Source organism: Apteryx mantelli, chromosome 10, assembly GCF_036417845.1.
Source record: "Apteryx mantelli isolate bAptMan1 chromosome 10, bAptMan1.hap1, whole genome shotgun sequence".
Taxonomy (NCBI): Eukaryota; Metazoa; Chordata; class Aves; order Apterygiformes; family Apterygidae; genus Apteryx; species Apteryx mantelli.
In genome coordinates, this window is record NC_089987.1 from 7,729,982 (window position 1) to 7,753,688 (window position 23,707).

At 39.0% G+C, this 23,707-nt stretch overlaps 1 protein-coding gene across 4 annotated transcripts; it reads right to left on the reverse strand.

Moving 5' to 3' along the window:
• Positions 1-28: 28 nt before the first annotated feature.
• Positions 29-23,258, reverse strand: NUDT7 (nudix hydrolase 7). 4 transcript variants are annotated; one of them, XM_067302457.1, is made up of 6 exons: positions 23,197-23,258; positions 22,807-22,960; positions 21,699-21,857; positions 19,488-19,559; positions 16,625-16,668; positions 13,990-14,983 (listed from the first exon to the last, which is right to left on the reverse strand). In XM_067302457.1, exons 1-5 carry the CDS (start codon positions 23,229-23,231, stop codon positions 16,630-16,632), a joined length of 459 nt encoding a protein of 152 aa, XP_067158558.1. In that variant the 5' UTR covers positions 23,232-23,258; the 3' UTR covers positions 13,990-14,983; positions 16,625-16,629. The 4 variants fall into 4 exon arrangements, with proteins under 4 accessions (XP_067158559.1, XP_067158557.1, XP_067158558.1 ...); XM_067302458.1 differs by lacking the exons at positions 13,990-14,983; positions 16,625-16,668 and adding an exon at positions 29-49; XM_067302456.1 differs by having other exon boundaries at positions 13,987-16,668.
• Between the last annotated feature and the right edge of the window lie 449 nt (positions 23,259-23,707).

The following is a 23,707-nucleotide window of genomic DNA, read 5'->3' on the forward strand; positions in this document are numbered from 1 at the left end:
ATTTTTGATATTTGAGTTGAAGCTGTATGTTTCCTTTTAGGATTCAGCTCTGAGAAATGAAGAGAAAAAGGGTGTCACACTGGGAAACAATTACAGACATAGTAAATCACAATGAGCAAATTTACCGGAGAAGGGTACATTAGTAATGTCATGGCTTAAAAAGTCATTTTGGAAGAGCATCACTGAAAACGTGAGCAGACTTGCTATATTGTCCTGACTCCATCATTTCAACTCTTTATGACTTGTTTCCCTGTTTATAAAGCTGAGGTGAGTCATGTTTACCCCATAGAAATAGAGAGTGGTAACACACATTTACAATTCACTTGTAGTACTGTACAAGTGCTAAATACCCTTAGACTTTTTTAGGATATTATAATACCCTTCTTGAATTCCAAAAGGATTCATAACATTTTTCATACCTTGTTCTTTAAGGTAATCTAAGGGAAAAGTAAAAATTATTGACACAAGTTAAGTTTCCAATTGAAATTACTGTGGCCTTAGATGTCTGGAGATACTTTATGTACTTATTCATTCTGCGTGACTCTAGGCATTGAGAAAGAGTAATCCCGCTTGGCATTTTGAGTCAATTTGGTCTCAGTAATTATGGAACCACAGTAACTTGTTAGAAGAAGCTTGTGAAAAAATAATGTCTCTGAACTTTACAACAGAGCTTAAGTGTACAGAAGAATTCAATCAGTGAAGAAAATAAGTTTGAGAAGGATATCCACTTGTTAAGTAACTATATCACAGTGCATAATATCATCAGGAGCATCTGTCTGTGAATGTTGTCTTCCAGACTGATTACATCTAATAATGCATTATCTTTTTGCTCAAACTTACCTTCTACAAATCACCAGGCTGTTTTACCTTTTTATGGCCCATGTTTTTTTCTTTATTAAATATATATATTTATATGTGTATATATATACATATGCCTCTGAATCTGCTCAAGACACAAATCTGAGCTTTTAGGTTTACTGAGCGGAGTTCAGCTCTGTTTTGCATATTTCTAAAGTTAAAGTCCAAGAGCATGGAACATGAGGTTTGCTGCTCTGGAAGCAACTGAAGCATCCAGCCTGAGTTTAAGCTTGAAGGCATTATACTAATTTACAGCTCTTGTTAGTGCTCTGGCATAGCACAGAATTTCCATAAGGTTTACAACACAAAGGCCTCTCCTCCTTTCCCCGCACTCTTGATGCGGCTTTCAGTACCACTCTAACTTTGCCTTCTGTGAGGGGCCTTTTGAGAGGAAGAACAGGATCAGGATGCTCTTGAGAATAATTGTGCTTCCTTTGGAGTATTTCATCATGATTCATGCTACCCTTAAATGGTCTCTTTTGCTGAGTTCTGTAGCTAGTAGCCACTTTATAACTCAGGCAAGGGTCATTGATTTTAATAGACCAACTGAGCGTGCCACTGTATTCTCTTCCACAGTCCATCAGGAGGTAAAAAACAAACAAAAAAGCCTCCATGAATCCCATCTTATTAGGAGATTGGTTTACTCTGAGCACTGTTAACATGCTAATAGAGCTGTTCATTTCAAAGCTGCTAGGTTAGATTTCACCTGAGCTGGCAGAAACAAGGGTTTTCACTGAATGACAGCATACGAGTCTGCAGGTAAGGTTTACAACCACAAAGACAGATGTCTACCACATCTCTCAAAATAGCTTCTTTTTATAATAATTTTAACAGAAAAACTGGTAAATTAGAAAGGTATGAGCCAGGCCTGAAAAATCTTAACTCCTTTCCTACCTAGAGAAGCAGGCCCTTAGACTACAGTTAGCATACTAGTGAAGCACTTTTGGTAAGCTTATGGTATTGATAACTGCACTGTACCCAATATTTACAATACTGCTAGAACAGTGCTCAAGTTTTATGACTTATTTATTGCATCTGTAGCTGTATTTCAAAGCAGAAAACGGGTATTCTAGTCTGAAATGGAGCCAGTTTGCTGACATGAATGTTTACTACAGAAGAGGACTAACTCTGCCGTTCTCTTTGTTTCTTAGGGTTTTGAAGAAGTATTGGCTTAATTACCAATGTGCTTTTCTGTATTAATCAGCTAAGTGTTAGACAAAGGTAATTTCTAGAGTCAAGATTAATGCTAACCTTGCATAGCAAAGCTTCATAATTGCAACCAAGACAAATAATTCTTTAGTGCTTCAATCTTTTGAGGAATCTGATCTAGTTTGATAGACTCCACAGTCTATAAGTGCATTTAGAACTTCTGTGGAAAAAAATAAAATGAATCAGGAGTCCAGAGCCCATACGGGTTTCTCACACTTTTCACTGATATAAAATCCAGATGGTAAGAGACTAGCAGGGAAGAATGTTGTTGTAGACTCCAGATAGACAATATATCTTGAAAAAAAGCATAAGATAAGCATCTATTTTTTCCTCTTTCTAGAAACTGTGAAGACAGATTCCAATTTTGGTAACTTATGAACTATCGGCAATAAGTATTAGGAGGACGTATTTAAACATGAATTGTAGGAGAACTTGGCCACAGCGGACATTAGACTGAAGCTCCAGCTAAGGAATCAAAGTGGGGGCTCCTTACTACCATGACCTAATTACACTGCAGGATTGTATCACTATGCATTTCTGAAATTTCTGTCTTTTGCCCGATCTTTTGTCCAATCTAAAAACACTGCAAGAAAATTTAGGCACTCCTAATAGATCTTTTTCTGTCAAGGTAAAATGAAAAGGTCATAACTGCTTCCTGAGCACACAGTTTGGTTCCCCCTCAGTTTGAGATATTTCTACATCTCAAGACTTGCTGGTAGATATATCAGCTGATTTAAATTAGAATTGGAAACTGTTTTAGGCAAGAATTTGGAATGCAGCCACAGAGTCACTTTGTCTTTATGAAATCACAGTGTAAGGTAGACCATGTAAGAGTGCTGGCATTTGCCTTACTCTTTAAAACAATGTAATTCAAAGTGCAGTCTACAGCTACAATTTAAAAAAAAAAAAAAAGGTTAGCAAGTGCTAATGTGGAGAATGAAGTCAGAATAAAGGAAACTGAAATTTCCTAGTATGTGTCTGAGTATTTTGAACTATCCAAATAGAAAAGCTCTTCCTTTTTGTTGCATAAGGATAATAAACAAACTTTTCTGCTCAATATTTTAGCACTGAGCTGAGCAATACCCTTTAATGGTAGGAAACTAGCCAGCATCCATCTTTAAATGTGGAGATGCTGAGTAGCATCTGGAACCTAAGGTAGCGCAGAAGGGAGATTGTGTTGCTAAATCAGATCCAAATACCAATACTACCTTGGTTAAGCTGGGGCATCAGAATTACTTCTGTTGAATGTTGTCCAAGTTTCCTCAGAGTCCTTAAGATCAATGGGATTGTCAGACACATATAGTCCCAGAAGACCATGAGGAAAGGAGTTTGTCTAATAATAGGCCAGACCTCTAGTCACCCTGGAGTCACCTCCTTAGTAGAAGAGGCCTGAACTGCCTTCAAGTCTTTAACTGAAGGGTTTAATTTCTGCAGTTCAGAAAAGATAGAGCTACAGCTGTGTTAATCAAGTTAAAAGAGGAGCAAGAACCTATACACTATTATTAATTAGGTTCAGAAAAGATCAACAGTGCTCCAAAAAGTCAGTATGGTGGGATTTTTGTCTTGTTATATGAGTTTTCACAAGGCAATGGAGGTGGCGGGGGGGGGGGCAGAACGGTACTTGCTATATTCTGAGAGAGCAATATAGGTGGGAACATGAAGGAATTAAGAGAGAAGGCACTGCCCTACAGACACAGCTAACCTAAAGAATCTGATATCATTTGTGGGAAGCAAGCACATCAAAAGAGAAATCCATGTGAAGTTGTTCAGAAAAGGTTCATGAGTTACTTTTGAAAATGTAGGTCCTATCCAAATAAAACATTCCTGTAAGACAGGCAAGAAATCTTTTAAATAGCAGAATGAAAGTTCAGCTGTCTGTGGTGAAAACAACCAGGGACACACAACAATACTTTCTTTAGTGATATCCAGCTTCACAGTGCATCAGAGAAATGTGAGTTATGGCTGACCTTTGCAGAAAGCTTCAAAAGTTATATAGGAACAACTGAACTGAAGTGTTCTCACCTGTCAGTAGGCTTCCTGAATGTCCAGGCAACGGTGAATTTTGTGGCCAAAAAACTCCTCAGTTTAAAAAAAATAGAGCCAAGAAATAAGAAGACATTGCCAAATTTGGGGAGGGACTTCTAAGAATTTAGCAAAGATTCTGGTGAAAAGTCACAGCGATCGCAGCTGCGCAGCTAACGAGCAACATCAGAACCAAACAACGGAAGTTAAAAGGAAAGAGATTATTTCCATAATAACAACAGAGGAACTTGACATGCTTATGTCATAGCTTTCCAATTAAAGATCTCTTGACATCAAAAACGGTAATGCATTAGGCCCATCATATAGTATTGCCACATGAGAGACAGAATGGCCCCCAGAAGGAATAGATTCCTTCCAGGGTCCTATTTTTCTGCTCGTGTATCTTAGCCAGGAACTGGATTTCTCTGCCAGGAGAATGGGAGATTCCTTTATCAGGGAAAAGCCATTCTGAGAGGGTTAGTCCAGCCTAATAACAGCACATCCTTATCCTTAACACATTTTCTCCTTGACGTAGCTGAAACAGAATTACAGGATATGCTTAATGATACATCCTCATAGCAACTCCCCTTTATCATTGCTCTCTCCTTTGAGCAGTGCCTTCCAAGAAGGAAGTCCTTGTGGAGCAGATCTTGCACTACACAACCCAGTGCCTTTATGACCTTTGCATCACAACCTATACAACATGCAGCTAGTCACTGGCAGAGCTTAAAACCACCCCTAAGCCATAACTTCCAGTCCTCTGCTTATTGATTTATGCCTGTGATACATATGATGCCTTGCTGAGTTACTTCCTATCATCTGAGCCGCTGTAATGGATTTTGCACATCCACAGACCACACTATTTGTGAGGTAAATGTCTTTTTCAATTAGCCTAACACATTTTACCTCACAGCTGGGCAAAAAAGGGACACATATTATTTCACAAAGAGTTATGGAAGATTAGCTGTCAGAAGCTAACTCAGCCTTTATAAATCAAGCTGCAATTCATGAATTCAGGATATTCCTACTTACCCCTCCCTCAGCTGCTTGCTGCTCATGCCCACAGCCGGCTGCAAGGTGTTTTCTCCTCAGTTGTTTTAGCCCAGCTATTTATGTGGCCACCCTGTGAAATGCAACAGGGAATTGCTGTGGCTTAAAATGTCCCAGAGTATCAGTCACATTAAAATATACGTCCTTACTGCAAGAACTTAGAGGAATAGTTTCCAAATTTTTCTTCAGCCAGTGATCTCTTTCCCAGACCTTTTCATTTCTGATGTGGTGCCCCAGACCTCTTCCCTAAAATATCCATTTTTTATTCTTATAGGCCAAGCTGAGGACAAGCAAAGGTGGGGGATTTCTGCTATTAACTATTTTCCCACCTCTTTCCTTGTAGCTGAAGGAGAGAGGAAGCAGAGAGTTGTAACAGTGGTAGAGCACCCTTCAGCAAGGACTGGGACTCATGCTGCAACTCTTGCTCTACCTCCAGACACTTTCCCATCATCTACTACTAAGATTTCAGATGCAAGGGGAGAGCCTCAGCACAGTGCACTCCCAAAGGCAAGCATTTTCTAAATTGAAAATCTCTTCAGTAACTTGTGCCACTTTGCTTCAGAGCCGGACAAAAGGGGCATCCCCATAACCACCCATTGTCACTTAGGGCCAGGAGCTAGGTGGTTATGGGGATGCTCCTTTTGTCCGGCTCTGAAGCAAAGTGGCACAGCAAAGATGACTCAACTGCCAGTTGTGCCAAGGAATGCCACTTAAGGTGTGAATATTTGCCAGATTGTGCCAGGATAGGGATATTCAAGTTTCCACTGTGTTCAGTGGAAAGCATTATCACAATGAATGCTAGGCCCCTTTAAATGAAACAATATTCACTTCATGTGAAAAATGATAGTATTTTATTCCTTGACTCAAATTTAAACTGCTCTATCTTTTCTTCAGGTTACAGTGTATTAACACTGAGCAGTCAATCATCTACATTATATACTCAGAGGCTCATTTAAGCACCATCAATCTCTTGAGATTCATTATCAGCTTATCTTCTAGGTTCAGAACAATTCTATATTGTTTTATATTTTGTGGGTTACAAGATGAAATGCCAGCTCTTTTGTGGGTTACAAGATGAAATGCCAATTCTTCTGGATGAGGCAGAAGAGCACTTCCAGCCCAAAATGAAATGAAGGAGGAGTTAGAACATACCTGGGGGGGAGCACTGTAACAGTCAGAATGAAAAGCCACTTTCATGTCAGGTTTGATACTTAATTTGCAAAGACCAAAGAGATGCACCCCAAATTAACATGGCAAACATCTGTGCTGGGACATTTAATTTAGTTTAGTTTATGTAACAGTTCACATTGCATTTTGCCTATCTGAGCCCTGTGCATGCAGGAAATATGCTCCTAGACTGTTCATCAAGCTTCCGTTCTTATCACAACGTATATCCAAAAACTTCTTGTATGAGGGTTTATCTCACTCTTACTGTTCCCTTAGCTTTCGTGGGAGTATAATGGCATTCTTCAGCAATGTTCTGGGTGAGTTTGGTTTGATCCTACAAACCATACTTATACAAGTTGTCCTGATAGTCACTAAAATTCAACTTTGGTGACATACTATAAAGAAGTAAATCCTTGGTTGTTTTTTACCATTAAAACTGCATTCTTTAACACCAGTTGTAAGCAGACTGAACAGTTAAGAGTTTACCAATTTTGTTAGAAAGCATGATGGTTTGCTTAGAGCAGTCAGGTGCCAATGACAACCTATACACTGTAGCAGTTTAGATGAAGTAGTTGTCATGACAACTCAATTAACTAAATAAACATAGCTGTATGGAGCAGCAACCCATGTCCTCTGCATCATCTATACTTCAGCACAGAGCATTTTGAGTAGCTGTGCAAATGAATGTCCCCCCTCATTTTCCTCCCCTCCTCCCCTCCCGACCAGGAAACGATGAAAACGATGCACCACGCAGTACTGCTCAGCTGGAATCATAACAGCCGCGTAGCTGCTTCTGGCAGCACAGAAACCCAGGTCAAATTATTGCCATCTTCCTCCCTCTCCTGCTCATACTCCCCCTCTCCCCATCAGGTTGGCTGATTAGGTCACCTTTTCAGAAATGGCTTCTAGCTCTACCTTAATTAAAGGAAAAAAAGAAGGACAATTTGTGGATAAATACACAGTAAACTACCTGCCAGCCGGTAAAATCAGTTTTTACATAAAGAGCAAGCACACTCATATGACAACTAGTCTGAGATTGTCTGCAAACCAGCAGGTTTCAGTAATGCAGGCTCTTTTAGAAATATGTAGCATAGCAACTTAAGTTACTCAGATATCTCCGCTCACCAAAGACATATGAGCTCTGGAATAATTGACACATCTAAGTGGATGCTTAGGTCACAACTAAAAAAAATGTTTTAGTTGCTTCACAGCTGCCTTCACTACAAAAAGAATGTTGCTCCATAACAGAATAACTGCTCCAATACCCCCAAGGCACCCAGGAAAAGGATAGATAAAAAAAGAGAGGGAGAGACAGACAGACAGACAGAAGGGTTACTTACCAGATAGTTGTCGAGATTGCTGCAGGTTGAGGCACTAAATATGATATAAAGAACGGTCAGATAACACCTGCCTGCAGTCTATCACCAATGGCTTTTTTATGTTTGAGAGCATCTATTTTCATGCTCCATCTTTTACCTCCTGTGTATTTATATGTCAGAAAAGATTATTGGGAGGAACTTAACAACAGCAGTAAATAGAGCCCAGGTGAGTAAGGCATGAAACGGAAGGAAAACAGAAGAGAAATAGGAAAGCAAAGCACAAAGGTGCATGTCACAGTCTTAACAGATCACCTGATAGACTCTGATGGTCTGCACTATCAAAGAACACTTACAATTTTTTCACCTCTATATCACATTCTGGTAGTTCCCAGTCTGATTTTTGATCATGAAAGAAGGATCAAACCCAACTCCTCTTTAGTCCAGGGAAATCCTTGGTTAAGCTACATTTAAATTTTAGCAAGAGACTTGAGTTTCCCCTGTTTGGTTTGTGCTATTTTGTGCAGAACAGTTTACACTGAGGTGAATTGTATCCAGTATTGAGTCTGATGGAATAGCAGAAGTTTTAAATACAATACTGAATATCTAAATGGAGTCTCACTCAGGAAAGCATTTAAACCACTTAATTTTGCCCTTCTAGGCTTTGGTGGGTTTTATGGGAAGCAAGTTCATGCCTAAAATTAAACGTTAATTTTTTTTTGAATAGAGATGATTTTCTGACTCAAGTCCCTAGTGATTCAGGTAGTAAAGCTTTAAACAGGGTTGCTCTGTGAGTCTACCAGGCATAGCTCTAGTTGTACTCTTGTTTTTAATTAGCAAAGGAAAATAAATCTACCTTTAATATTTTTCTGTTTTAAAAACACATACAGAATAAGTGCCACTCCCCCCAAAAGCCCCAGCAACAACAACTTCAAAAACCCAACATAACCCTTACACAGACTATTCCCAAAAGATAACATTTCAATATCACATTTCTGTGCTGTCAGATTCAAGCGGCGAATGAAAGATAAACTAAGGTAGTATTTACTTAAGATACAGCCCTCAATTTAGGAGAACAGACATATGCTATGATGGTTTTTAAGGTGGATCACCCCACTGTACTACAGTGAAAGCCTGAAGCCTCAAGACTCTTTGTCTGTTGTGCTCAGACACGTACACCTGAAAGTCACTAGAAAGTGCCAATTGAAGGAATTCAGTCCAGATAAGGTTTAATTATATACATTGGAAATACAAGACCGAAGACTATTCTGAAGAATTTCAGAAGTTTTCTGGGAGTTTGTGAAAAGGATTCATTTTGCTGCCCAGGCAGGTGTGAGGGGCCTCAGTGTTACCTTGCTTTGTCTGTCTTTGGGTGAGAGCAAGGCAGCCTAGGATTCTTACTCCCTGGGAGCTGAAGAAACTGGCTTCTGTGCAAGTGTTAAAGGACTCCTACGGACAGATGCTTGGAGAAAAATTTGGTTTACCAATTCAGTAACTGCTCTGGTCATATTTATCTGATTGTTCTCATTGAAAGCAAGGAAAACTTCTTCAAGCTTTTGAGCAAAGCACATTTTTGTACTGAATAAATCTAAAATTTACTATGCCTGCTTTTCTGATGGACAACTTCACATAGTAGACCAATCACCAGTATCAATGGAACTGCACTGATTTCCACCAGCTGCAGATCTGACTCACAGTGCCTAAATGTGACTGAAATGTCTTTATATTCTGAGTTTTGCAATACAGCTCCATATGATTGCTCACCATAAGAAACTGCGAAACATCTGTCTATCCTGTTTAATAAGCCTTAATGTTTAATAGGTAAATGAAATATTTAATATTTATAAAAGTCAGGCTGCAGGTTGTGCAGTTGCCAAGTCCAAAATGGCCAGAGTACAAAACAGAATGTACACTGCTGCATTTGTGCCTCTGAGGACATAGCTGAAGAACTCTGATGTCAGTTGCTTTCTTAATGTATCTTAACGAACAACCTTCAAGAACAGACTTTTCCTGCTTTTTTGCTCAGCAGAAAGATGTTTATTAAGGATATATATTAAGCAAGGCCTCTGAACATGAACATAAGTGTTAATAAATACTTAGAAAGGGATCAGTGGACTGAGCAACTAAGAAACTTTTCCCCCTCTTTTTATTGTTGTTGACCTTCCCTCACCTTCCCTACTTCTCTCTGAATTCCAAATACACTTTTTCTTCATGTAACAGTCATAGCATCAACTGTCAAAAAAAACAAAACACCTCACCTGAAACTTTTCAATTTAGACAACCTTGAATAACCAGTTCAGATGTAAAAGATGCAACTTGGAGGATGTCAAAAGCGAAAAGCTTTCTTACTTGGGTCTGAATTCTCAGAAGGTATCAAAATGTTGCATAGTGGCAATGTTAGATAGCAGCCCCATCTTTGGGCTGAATTTATGGCTTACAGCTAAATTAAAAACCAGAGTCCTCTTCACCAGATAAATCCAGACAAATGTATTAAATGCATATTGTGTAATAGATACTTCCCATTTACCAGTGTATATACTGGTAAAACAAATGTGTTTGTTTGCTTAACTCTTTGGAAACAAAAATGGGTTAATTTAAGTACTTGAACTACAGTGTCAGCTGGGTGTAAACTGGCATAACTGCATTTACTTCATGGTTTATATTACGTTAAAACCTGTGTCAGGGAGGTAAACCTAAAAATACAATCTCCAGGAATATCTGTCACCATTTTCATGTGCAGTTTTCTCATTCTTCAACTGTTCTAGCACTTCACTGAGTTCCTCACTGAAAGCCACAATCAGAAGGGGAAAAAAATAAAAATAAAAAGTGGTAACTCTGCAACAGATGTGCTAAAACAGCTCTGCCTGCTTTATGCTAGAGCTAAAGGGCAAGAACCTTCTGCCTTTCACTAGCTTTATAAAACTAAAGATGTCCTTACAACTCCACATGGGGGTAGATATGCTATAGAAGATATTTATCACTGCAATAATACATAATATCATGTTATTTTTGTCCCTCAGTCTCTCTTCTAATTACCCCACCTTTTCTCCTTTGCTCCACTTTTGTAGGATAGTCTTTGGATAATAATCCCCACCTGGTAACAGTCTTCTCCAATCAGAAGTCTTTTAGGAGGCCTCACTTACAGAGCTGCAGTCCCAGTGGAAATTAAACTTCAGAAGTGGGGCTTGTAAACAGAATTTGATTTAGAAGTTTAAAAGTGGAACTGGTTGTGAAATTACTGCAAAGTTTTAACACCAGTGTTTTATATCCTTAATAGCCAAAATGGACAAAAGACATGAGAAAACAAGCTCAGGAATTAGGTGATTCCCACTACATCACAAAATAAGATACAAATGCCTGCTCTGTAGTGGCAAGATATACAGAAGCTAGAGAGGGAAAATGTCAGATATATAATTGTATGCATTTTGTTAAAAATATTAAGATAGTTAGTAAGATATCTATGAAAATATCTAACTACCAGTGCTATTTCATAAAATTTTACTGGAGCATTTATTTTGACTGGTGCTCTTAATTTCAGAGTGCTGTTTTATGTGGTAAATAAATAAGTGTGGTAATCAATTACCTTTACTCAAAGCTGGAGTAAATACCACAGCAAATTCTAATAATTAAAATCAGTATGGGCAAAGTGTGGGCAATTATTTGATGCTGAGTATATATATTAATATAGTCATATTCCAAATAGCTATGCATTATGTTATTTGGATAAGCCTGCATCTAGCTGCCCTACGGAGCTAAGTAGCCAGCGTAAGGCAGTTTTGATGGTGGATCCCGACCTGAGGGGCTGTGCTGTGCTGAGCCAGGCTGTGCGGGGGGACCCTCTCGCGGGGTCTGCGGCCAGGCTGGCTGCTGGGCCCTTGCAAGGCACCTGGTTCCCCTCTCCAGGCACACCTCGCTTTCCTACAGTCTTTCAGGTTCTTTGGCCTTTTCCTTTTACCAGAGAGGAGATCTAATCATAGCCCCTGCTACAGCAACCACTTCCTATTTCCCCTCCCCAAATAGATTCTGTTTCTGTATCACAGACTCCTGTGCTCTCACCTCTAAATCATTTCTCTTTTCTTAGAGCCTTCTGGAGCTCTGCTCAGGTTAACAGGTTTTCACAGATATAAAGCTTTCAACCTGATTTGGGGCTGTCTTCCAGTCTTTTTCTGACTGATGGATCATAAAGAATACACCCAACTACATACACCTTTTACACACACTTTTTTTTTGGCCTCAAATAGGGAACAATTTGATGCCAGGTGTATTCCATCAACTTCCATTTGTTAATGGTATTCCCAGCTTCCCAAGCATTGGCAAACCTTTGTTTACTTCTCCTACTAATTCATCAGTTACTGCATTTCTGATTTGACTGTTAATAGCTGAAAGCCTCAAATAATGAATTCTGTGTGACTTCCATTTTTAGCAATGAAACCTGGCAATGACAGAACTGCAGCACTCCCATTTTATTGTTTGTTTCCCATGAATATCTGCATATCCATACTATAGAAGATCTAAAAGAATGTTGCTCTTAATCTAAGAATTACACCCTAATATTTTAAAAACAACTAATTTACTATATTCTAAACAAACTGTTGATAACACCTGTTATGCAAATATTAAAAATAATGAATGAAAAGATAGAAGAGGAAATATAATTGAGATAACATACATTACCAGTTAAAGTAGGTCTGCAGTATGAGCCAAAGCCTCACAGCATGTAATTAGGCACAACTGCACTAAAGTCAATGAAATTATCATGATTTATGTCAGCTACGGATGTGCAGCAATTAACTTAAAAGAAAGTAAGATTGTTTCATTTGGTTTATCTAAAACAGAGAATATGTCCTACTTGTCAATCCCTTTTCTACAGGTGTTTGTTTCTATATACTAATCTAGCTAACTACAGAATTATAGCACTACATCCTTAATCCTTCAAACACGTATAGAACTCTAAACCTGGGATTATTCTTGCTCATTTCAACAAATTGGATATCTGACTCTTACAGGGGCTATAGTGTAGCATTATGATCTATCATAGGGTTCAAAGACAAATTTAGCTTTCTTCTGAAGCCCCCTTCCTATGTTTGTTGCCAGTAGTACTGGATTTTACTACAGGCAGCATTTAATTAGGAACAGATATGCAAATATTTTAAAGCAGCTGTGCTAACTGACAAGCACTGCAGCAGCTGTAGGACAAGTAGTAGGAATATATCTTTAAATACAAGATGAATCCAAAGGTAGTTTATAATAGAGTGGAGGTGAAGATACACGCAGGTCAATAAATGGTCATCCCAGTCTATCGGATTACAGAATTCAGGATGAGAAGTTTGTCCAAAATAATGAGTCTATTGCTAGCCAGTGAACAACCATTCCCCTGCAGCAGATTCTGACAAACAAGATGATTATTCTTCATTAATGTTTCATTACTACTTGGATGTTTTCCTTCCTAGTGCAGTTATTTTTTGTTTTGAAAAAAACAAACAAAGCCTACCCCAGATCTAAAGCACTAAGCAGCAGGCAACCATATAGTATTGTAAATTTAATTAACATCATAAAGCACTCCTTTTACTCTTTGGGTGCCAGTTTTAGTGACATAAAACAAATTTATGTTGAATCTCTCCCATCCCTAAATGAATGTTCTGGCTACAGAATTGTAGTTTCTGCAAGATATCAGAAATAAGTATGATTCCTTTTTCTATCTACCTAATTTCTTAGATTATATTCTGGGAGGGGAGAAGGTTAGAGGGAAGGAGGGATCTAATGGCCCTTTCCATTATAACTAAAAAAATTTTAACTGGAGATGGTTTAACATGTACTGCTATGAAAACTGCATTGCTATGGCAACCTACTTAAAAAAAAAAAGAAGAATCCTTGTACGTACATTATATTGACTTGTAAGCATTTAAATGAGCTTGAAAGACAAAAACTTCTCCAGATTTCATACTGTTTATATATATAATATGATGTAGGCATAGGCTGACTATAAATAATGTCCTTTCTTGAGTATTTACATTCTTATCTAACTATGACTCTCTTAACCCTACATGAACTCTAACTATGCAAAAGTAACAAGGATTTTAATTAAACTGAGTGCATTGAACATTGTATGTTTCTCCCAATACAGAAGTGCTGTAAACTGGTATATATATCCGTTTATGAGTAATTTTCATTAGATTTTCTTCAATACAGTTATAATTGTTAAATACCAATTTACCTATCAAATTTATATAAATGTTAAATGTTTGCATAAACATTAAATACCAAAAGCCTGATTATTTGAGCACTCAAAAATGTAGAAATGTTAAATGCTGAATCACTGCACATTGACTAAAAGAATGACTAACAACTCACATTTAACTTCATACTATTTATTTTTAGTTAATTCTACATCATATCAGTAATTTTTTGTTCTGATACAAGTCTTTGCATTCATTTCACTGTCATGTTGCATTACTTACCCCATTGCTTGAGAAAGGATTCTGGAATCTATTTTTAATATATTTAACAGCATTTATTTAATAGCACTTTTCAACTGAGCAATGGCCTTTGCGATTTGTTTATGAGAAGAAGTTCAGAGGGTAAAAATACATGTATAAAACACCTTTACAGATTGGTAGCCATATTAACATACCATACTGAAATGCATTTGCATGACATAAATACATTTGCAATCAATAATTCCAAGTAAAGGAATCCTTTAAATCACCACATTCAAAATAAAATACAAATACAAAATACAAATCCATTTCTGTAATATTCAGGTGTAATAGAGGACTAGTAAGAGAGAACACTGGGACACCCAGGTCTTGATAAGCACTTTGTTACATGAATTTAAAGACAGATCTGAAAGGGAACTTAGGCATGGTAACATTTAACACTGCTGTGCCTAACTGCAAGGCACCAGGCCCATGGCATGACAGAAAACCAGGGCCTTTGTTAGATGCCTAAAACTTTCTATACAGTGCAGGGGGGAGCTAATCGCCTTGGGCTGTGAACCAATTCGAGGGGCAGAGCACAGCATTTCTCAGTAGGAAATTCTCAGAACAACTGATTTGCTAAATCTTTTCCCTTGCTAAGTTTACACATCTTCCCTGCAGCCCAAGGCCCAGGGGAAGATTCACCTCCGCAGAAGATCTGCCACAAATCTGATCTCACATGATGAACCACGGTCATGTTCTCCTTTAAAACCATGAAGTATGTAACAGCTGCAACTTCCCTTTAGTACAATATTCAAGTATACAAGGTTCTTACCCAGGATCAGAAATATCCAGTTTTAGTTCTCTTACACTTCAGTGGTAGTATCCTGACAAATGTGTGAATCACCAGATCTCATGATACTCCACCTGGGGCACTCTCCACTCCTTAGGTTTGAAAGTAAGAAAGGGAGCATGAATATGATACTGATTGATTAGGCAACTGTCTGACTGGGGTGGGGGAGTCCTGCACTAGTTTCTGCTTCAAGAACTGTGGAAATATTTCATCCAAAGATTGCCTAAGGAAACAAAATCCCACTAGCAAGTGTGGGATTTGCAAAATGGCAGTTTTAGTAATAGGTGCTTAAATTTCCTTCTATTCTTTTTGTGCTCAAAGTAGTAGTTTGGGCACTCAAATGCCAGATGGATATCTTAAAAATAAATAAATAAATATATATTTTTTAAACACATTAAGAAAACAGTTCCCAAATCTCAAACCCGGTATCAGTAAGATTATCAAGGATGCATAGTGTGTAGGTCCTGATGTGCATTCCCATCAGCATGAAGCCCCAGTGGTTTTACTGCAAATCACTGACGGGTTTCTGGCTGGACCTCTGCAAGTTTCATTTTTCAGCTAGTTCAAATGGTTAATTTGATTAAAAAACAAGATTTGCAGTTGATAAAAGGAGCAAACCTAACTGTTGTTCTGTGGATCTGTAGGGACAAGAACAACATTTGAAAAAGGAGAAGTAAAACCGAGGTTTGAACTTGTATGATTTCTTTGCTGGATTTGGTAGATAGATAAGGAAGAAAAAAGCCTACTGGGACCAGAGGAGGAGAAGTTGGTAATTATGTCACTTGGTACCCATTTTGTTTATTAATTGAAGGTCTAATTGGTTTGCTCTATTTTAATTAACAATGTTCTTATTTTAATTAGTTATTTTCCCTGTATACATTAGCATTAGGATAAACCACTAAGGATATGAATAATACAATGAAGAGCTTAAAGTTAGGTTTATCTTAAATGTTTAAACAAGGTCACAAGTGTTTAACAATGAAAATAAACCTGTTCATAAATGTGAGTACTACTTCTTTAAGAATTTCATCCCAGCTAAAAAAACCATACATATATATATATGTATGTATAAGTGTGTGTACATTTTTATATATACACACACACATATATATATAAAAATAAAAGTGCCTTTTTTCTTTTTAACTTAAGAGTCAACTGATATCAAGCATGATTAACATAGATGCCAAAAGAATTAATGTAAGAATATGACAGGTTTGGTAGTACTTAGATATGCTAAAATGTTCAAGCTGGTTGAATCTTTTGAAACTTCCCAGCGCTATAGCCATTGTCAAAGAATCGATTCAAATCTACTAGCACTTATCTTTGAAGCTTAGGGAACTTTATCTTCTTCCATAATAGAGGCTGGGAAAAGGCAACGAGTGCCCTATGAAAGAACTAGAGAATTCAGACTAATTGTTCCAATTCCTGGGAAAAATATCAGAACAAGTAACTCATGTAAGAACTTTGATTAGCAAAGACATATGTAGCAACTGATATTTTCTTCACATGAACTATTTTTGACAAATGTGTCTATTTCCTTTATGTGGCAGGTAACAGGCTTGTTGTAAATGGAGAAGTGTCGATCTTCAAGTTTTGGATAAAGTTCTGCCACATGTTCCCATTTGCACGATAAGGAGCGCTGGTCTATATGAAACTAGTAGTAGTTCTCACATGGCTGGTTAGAAAACTACACACAGTAGTTAACAGTTCATTGTCAAAGGGCAGCTACTTACCAAGATTAGGCTTCTGTGGAGGCCTGTTCCGAGTACTGCTTACTCTAAGTTGTAAATGAAACAGAAAAAATATTCTCTAAATTGGAGGATAACAGTAAAATGGAAATGTCTGAAAACACACTAGTAGATAATTACAGTGTTTTGGAAAAAAAAATCAGGATGTAATTCAATAAGGACAAATGCAAAGTGTTAAATGTAGGTAGATATAATCAACTGTTCAAATACAGAATACAATAAATAAGTATAGGAACAACTGGCAGATTTTTTTCACAGGCAGCTTCAGTGAAAGAAGTGGAATATGAGTCAATACTACCATGCTGCTGCACAAAGGGCAAATCACAGTGGCGTATATGAAAAGGAGCTGTGCAGTCATCCTGTCCTACCCAACCCAAATAAGTGGTTAGCTGGAGTACTGTGTCCAGGTTTGATTATCACATATTTAAAGGAGAAGAAAAAAATAAAATAAAGGGAAAGAAGAAGGTTCACTACAGAGTCTGGAAAGCAACAAGAATGACAAGAGATCTAGAAAAATATGACTGACAAAAAAAGATTGGGGAAATCTGATCATCAAGTCCAAGGAAGCCTCAGGAAGACGCAGTAGCATGGTCTTCAGATATGCAGAAAGTAACTAGGGAAATGAGGTATTCTCACTAAATAAGTCTTCCTTGCTACAGATAATATTTGTTAAGTTAGATGAACTTTGTAAAGTTAAAAATGTTTAAAGGACTAGAATAGACTGTCTAGGGAAGCTTAAGAAAAAGTTAGGTATTTATCAGGATATCATATAGCTAATCCCATATTTAGGTGGCAAGATACTAGGCTATTTCTTGAGGCCTCTTCCAACCCAGTTTTGGGACTGCCAATCTTACAACTTTTTTAATGCCACAACATAAAGAATATTTCAGGTAGAATACTGTGGTAGGATACCTACCACTTAATTACCTCTGGGGAGAGACAAATAGTAAGGAATCATAGATCTGCAACTTGAAGAAAGAGGCAAAAAGAAAACTCAGTCCTTGCAAGAAGATTTGCATTGATTTTAGCTTTGAATTCTTTTGGTACATTTCCCTCAGCTGAGCATAACTCCAAAATCTTTTTCTTCTTCCATAAAAGATCATCTTGCAGTTATCAGCAAGACACAAGCTAACGTTTCAGTGCCTGAAGGCTACTGCCCTAGCACAGTAGCCAAAGCATGCTACAGATGCAGTATCGGAAGCCATTAAAAAAATAAATAAATAAATAGATAAATCTTAGAACTGGGTTTTCTAGAAAATAACAATTAGCTATAAAAGTCATATTTGGGAAACACTTATTTGTAAAAAAGGATGCCTTTTGCTCAAATTGCAAACAACTAAGTATTCCATGAAAACTGCTTAATATAAAAATTTCTTTTTCTGCTTAACTACAAAACAATTCATAAAGAGTGCCTGCAACTCATTTTATCACCAGAGAATATGATACAGCTATTGAGTTAGGACAAAGGCAACTTTTATTCTGGAGAAACAGCTTTCAATATTATCAAACATGATCAAACATGACAACTGAGAGACCCTGAATGCTTTAAACTCACACTTGTTACTCAGAGAAGATCAGCTGTTTAAGGACTGGTAACCTGTTCACTTCTAAACTACATCTCAAATCCAGCCTAACTCAATTGTGCTTTTAAAAACGGAATCATTTGGCCACAATATGACCACTATGAATAAGCTGCTAGTCCACCAGCAACTAGTAAACAAGGTTTCACAGCGCAAAGAACACATGTACCTGACATTGCCAGGGTGACTGGTAAAGGTGCAATAAGCACTTCAGTCTTTATGAATACTGAACTCTACTTCGCTCTCTTCAAAATGACTCCTAGAAGCTGAATGAGTGATGCTAATAAGATGCTGAGGAAGAAAGTTCAGTATCATTACCTGTACACTAAGCTTTCCATAGCCTACAAGATTTCCTATGAGAAATGTTAAATTGAGCAAAAGGAATAAAACTCATTAAACCTCAATCTTCCCTCCAAAACCCCACAAAAAGCAAGAAGGTGACAGGTGCTTTCACAATCTATAATTTGATTGTGTGTTTCATAACAGTGCTTAAAGATACTAAACAAGACTATATGCATTATGCCATATGTGGTACGTCACAGAATAAGAGACAGACAGATCCTCCAAAATTTTTATATTTAATTCAAACAGATAAAAGGTAGAAAAAGAGAGCAGTATTATCTCACTATGCAAAAGAAAGGCAAATCAGAGGAAGAATCTTAGATCACACAAGACAAAGGCAGAAATTGAACCTTTATCTTCCAAGTCAGTATATTAACTACAAGTCCATCAAAAATACTGTGCGCTTTTGACAACCCTAACATAGATACAGTAATTACATGAATCTAATTAGGGTTTGTTAACTTATTAGAACTTTTTAAAATCCAATTAAAGTTCCCAATTCAGAAAAATGCAAATGTGAAATTAAATCAAATAACAGGTACAAAGAGAATAAACCAAAACCTTTTTCTTTTTCACCAATTTCATTAAATTTCATTAATTGGCAGTCCTATATCTCATAGATTACTTTTCTTCCTTTCATATATTGATGCATATAAATTCATGAAGTTCTGCACAGCAGATGAAATTAAGTTGTCAAGATCATAATCAACTTCAAAGGTAGGTCTCCTTCCAAAAATTACAAGAGCAAGAAATACAGCAAAGTGTGCAGTAAGTCCCCATATCTTGAATGACATTTTATGCTCATGGTCATCATATGTAAAGCAATGCATCCGACCTGAGTGACCAGATGAAGTTTTATAAGGCAAGGTCATGTAATTTAAGGGCTTGATGAAGTACTCCAATGGCACCACAAAAACATCACTCACTTCATCTGGATTAGGAGTGGCCTGGAATGTATCCTCTATAAATCCTACAACTGGTGTTACCAAATGATTCCTCTAGAAGAAAATAAACAAGAAACAAACACTAATTTTGTACCAAGTAAAGGCAAGTTCTTTATTTTAAAAGCTTTTCAGATGAGTATGAGAAAGCTATGAAATATTCATACTTGTAATGCAATTTTAGTCCTTCAAATGGCAAGATATTTATATTTGCTTTTAAATAAACTTTCAAACTTCTTAAAACTCTCTTTTTATATTAATTAAGCATTGCTTTAACTAATATTCTGCTCATGCTGCATGATCATACAGCTGCTAAAAAGGTTTGTCAATCTGCTAGAGAAAGAAAAAACAGAAGCATGTTCTCACATGTCTGCTTGACTTATTTTGGGGTGTTCTGATTTTAATTCAAAATTTTCAAATCACTTATACTTTTATTTTATATATATACACACATACTATATACACACACACTCTACATATGTGATAAGAGTATATTTATATATATACACACAATACATACATTTTGAAACTGCTGGTTTATGCACATTTTTATTTTGAAGATTATCCCTTCTTCCATAGGGAGGCAAAATCTATTGAAATGGTCGCTTGCATAACCAGAAGACTATTAGTGTCCTCTTTATCTTACTAATTCCATTTTTTAAGTAACAATAAGCATTAATGGCAAACTCAACATTTGTACTGTTAGTTTGATGCAAGTCTGGAGGGACTCCATCTAAGACAAAAATCACTTTGAATGTACATACAGGGGAGCCAAAGTAGAATCTGACAGGTAAAAATTTATGGTCCAAAATCAAAGCTGCATCATATTCAACAATTTGTACTGTTTTAAGTAACTTTTGAGAGTTCTCAATTTATTTTAATTTTTTTGAGGAAATAACTACAGAAGTAGACAGTACTTTACCAGGGCATTAAGAGTTCAGTGTTTCCTGTCTATTCTAAAGGTGCCTGAAGAATATGATCAAAATATGTTCCTTCCTACTGACTGAGGCAATTCACTGGAAAACACTGAAAACAGTTATAAACTGAGTGTATCCTTTTCACTTATAGCCTCTGAAGTGCGTGGGTCTGATGTTACCTACACAAAATAATAACTGAAAGAAATAAATAAAGCATGTTTACAATGCAATTTTAAGACTAATCCTCTGTCTTTTTAATGTGGCAAGGATCTTGCTAACAGTAAGGAGCTAACAGATACAAAAATCAAAGAATATTAATAAACTGTTACATCAAAAAGACACCTTAACATCAAAAATAAAATCTTTTACAACTTAATATCCCCTCTGTACAATGGAAAAACTGATTCCATGCAAAATATTGTTAGAAACTAACAGCCTGTGAATTTACAAACAAACAGTGACTTACACTCCAAAGACATCTCCAGAATGGAAGAAGTCTTCATAAAGTTGCAAACAGAATCACAGAATCATAGTCCACATAATTCAGGCTGAAAGAGACCTCTGGAAGTTACCTAGTTCAAACCCCCTGCTCAAAGCAGAGTTAACTTTGAGGTTACATCAGGTTGCTCAGGGCCTTGTCCAGATGAGTTCTGTGCATTTCCAAGGACAGCAATTATACAGCATCTCAAGACAATCTGTTCCACTGTTTAGCTAACCTCATGGTGAAGAATATTTTCCTTGCATCTAACCAGAACCTCCCTTGCTGCTGCTTGTTTGCACTGTCTCTTGTCCTTTCACTGCACACCTTCAAGAAGAGTCTAGTTTCATCTTCTCTATCATCACCCAGGGGGTAGTTAAAGACAGTAATTGGATCCCCTGTTAGCCTTCTCTTCTTCAGGCTGAGCAAACCCAATTCTCTCAGCCTCTCCTCACACTCTATGTGCTCTCATCCCTTCTCTATCTTGGTGGCTTTCAACTTGGTGGCTTTCAACTTTCAATTTGCCAGTGGCCTTCTGGTACTCCAGTACAGGCTCTCAGGAGCCCATAAGTGGTCACAGTACTCAGATGTTGTCTCACAAATGCCAAATAGAGAGAATCTCTTCTCTCACTCTGCTGGCAACACGGGCTGTGTACTTTAAGAAGCAGTGGCTATTCACAGTAATAGGCTTGAAAAGATCATTATTAACCTTACGAAAGGAAAGTATGATTACAAGTGACAACAACATGATTTTAAGCTTGTTTTCTAATGATATGCTGACTTGTTCAGTATATTGCTTACTTTATCAATCCCAGGCACAAGCCTACAGATGACTTCCACCTCCTCTGGCTGGAGTCCTACTTCTTCTTTGGCTTCTCTGAGAGCGGTATCAATTTCATCTTTATCTTCTGCTTCACTTTTACCTCCTGGAAAACACACTTCCCCTGGTGATGATCTCAGCTAGAATTTAAAGGAGTATTACTGTTTAGTATAACACATCTAACGTTTCTCCTTAGATCCACACAGATACTGGTTCACATTACAGAACTACTTCATGTAACTTGTACAGTACTGCACAAGTTACTATATGTAACTTGTACAGTACTGCACAAATCATACTATATGTTTTTTCAAATTCACATTTTGTCTTCTTCCTTGCATATGAGATTGACAGATTAACCCAGACAACCAAATTGAACAGCGAGATTAAAATACTTAAGGCAAGAGCGAGAACAGCTAAAATACACATTGAAATAATGCTACCTTTTTGTACATCATAGGAATAGGCCTATACAAAGATCAGTAAAAAGCCCATTTACTATCAATTTATTAGCTGAATAACTGTAATCATTAGGGTCTTAGAATTTCTAAGCAAGACAAAAAAATCCCCTTCATTTTCAGTAACAAAAAAACCCCACATAAGTAAGTGAGCTCTGAATAAAAGCAGATGATCTAGGGAAAAAAAAAGGGAGGGGCCCAAGGGGATTTTTAAAGAAAACAAAATGCTGACAGAAAAGCTACAGGGGGTTTAGATTGTTGCCTTTCCTTTGCTATCTGAACGCAAGGCGAGTAACACTAAAAGCAGGTTCAAAAGCCACATTCATAAAAACCCCACTGCGTAACCAGTTTTCTTATTCAAGCCATAGTAAAGAGAATCGGAGTTTCCTTTCCTGTCCTGGAAGCCGCCTTTTACCGCCGCACAGACTTCTAGGAACGTAGCCTTCTCCTGCCCTACAAGCACCGGGGCCACCGGGGTTTGGGCCGTTCGGGACCCTTCGCGCGCTCCCCGCGCTCGCGTTTGAGAGCCGTTAGGGGAGGGCGGCGCTCGCGCAGCCCCCAGCAGCGCGTCGCCGCCGCCGCCTCGCTCCCGCGCCCTCCCCGGAGCCCGCCGGGCGCGGCGGCCGCGTACCTGCATGGACCTGACGGTGAGCAGCAGGCACAGCTCGCCGCCCCTCACCATCAGCGGCAGCAGCACGGACGCCTTGGGCAGCGGCAGCCCGGAGAACCTCCCGCCAACGTCGTGCCTCCTCAGGCGGGCTCTGGCCGCCTCTTTTATGCTGCTCCTAGAGGCAAGCGGGCAGGAAAGGCGCCGTGACGCGCAGCTCGGGCGGCTGCCGGCGGCGGCCCCCGGCCCGGCCCGGCCGCGCCGCCGCTGAGGCGGGTCTCCCCCCCCCACCCCGGGTGGCAGGGGGCGCCCGAGGCACCGGCCGCCCCTCCAGCAGGGTCGCGAGGGTCCCTCCTCTCCAGCCCCGCAGCCACCTTCCTCCCGCTGCGGGCACGGGCCGGGGGGCGCCACTACCTTTCCGCCTCGTCCTGCCGCTCCGCCGCCGCCATCTCGGACACCCTGTCCCGGCAGCAGACTTTCCCCCGTCTCCCTCCCCCACCTCCCCGCTGACCGGCAGGTCGGATTCCCCAATCAACGCGCGAGTTTTCCAGGCACCGCCCCCTGATTGGCGGCAGCGGCGGCGGCGGGCGGGCCCAGTGGCGTGCCGTCACGTGACGGCCCCGCCTCCGGGAGCCGCGTGGGGGGAGGGGGCGGCTCGCGCGCTCGAGGCGGGCGCTGAGGGGCCCGGGCCGGCGCCATGGCCGCTTCCCCGGGTGCCCCCGCCGCGGGAGGACGGCCTTCACCGCCGGCAGCCTGCGGGGCGCCTCGGCTCCCTCAGAGAGAGGAGGCCCGGCCCGGCCCGGCGCCACCGCGCCGTTTGCCCCCCCCCCCTTTTTTTTTTTTTTTTTAGGTAAGAGGCGCTCTTGCCTCACGAGGGGAAAAGCGGGTTCTCAAAGCCTATTTTAATGATTTAGTGCAGGTAGGA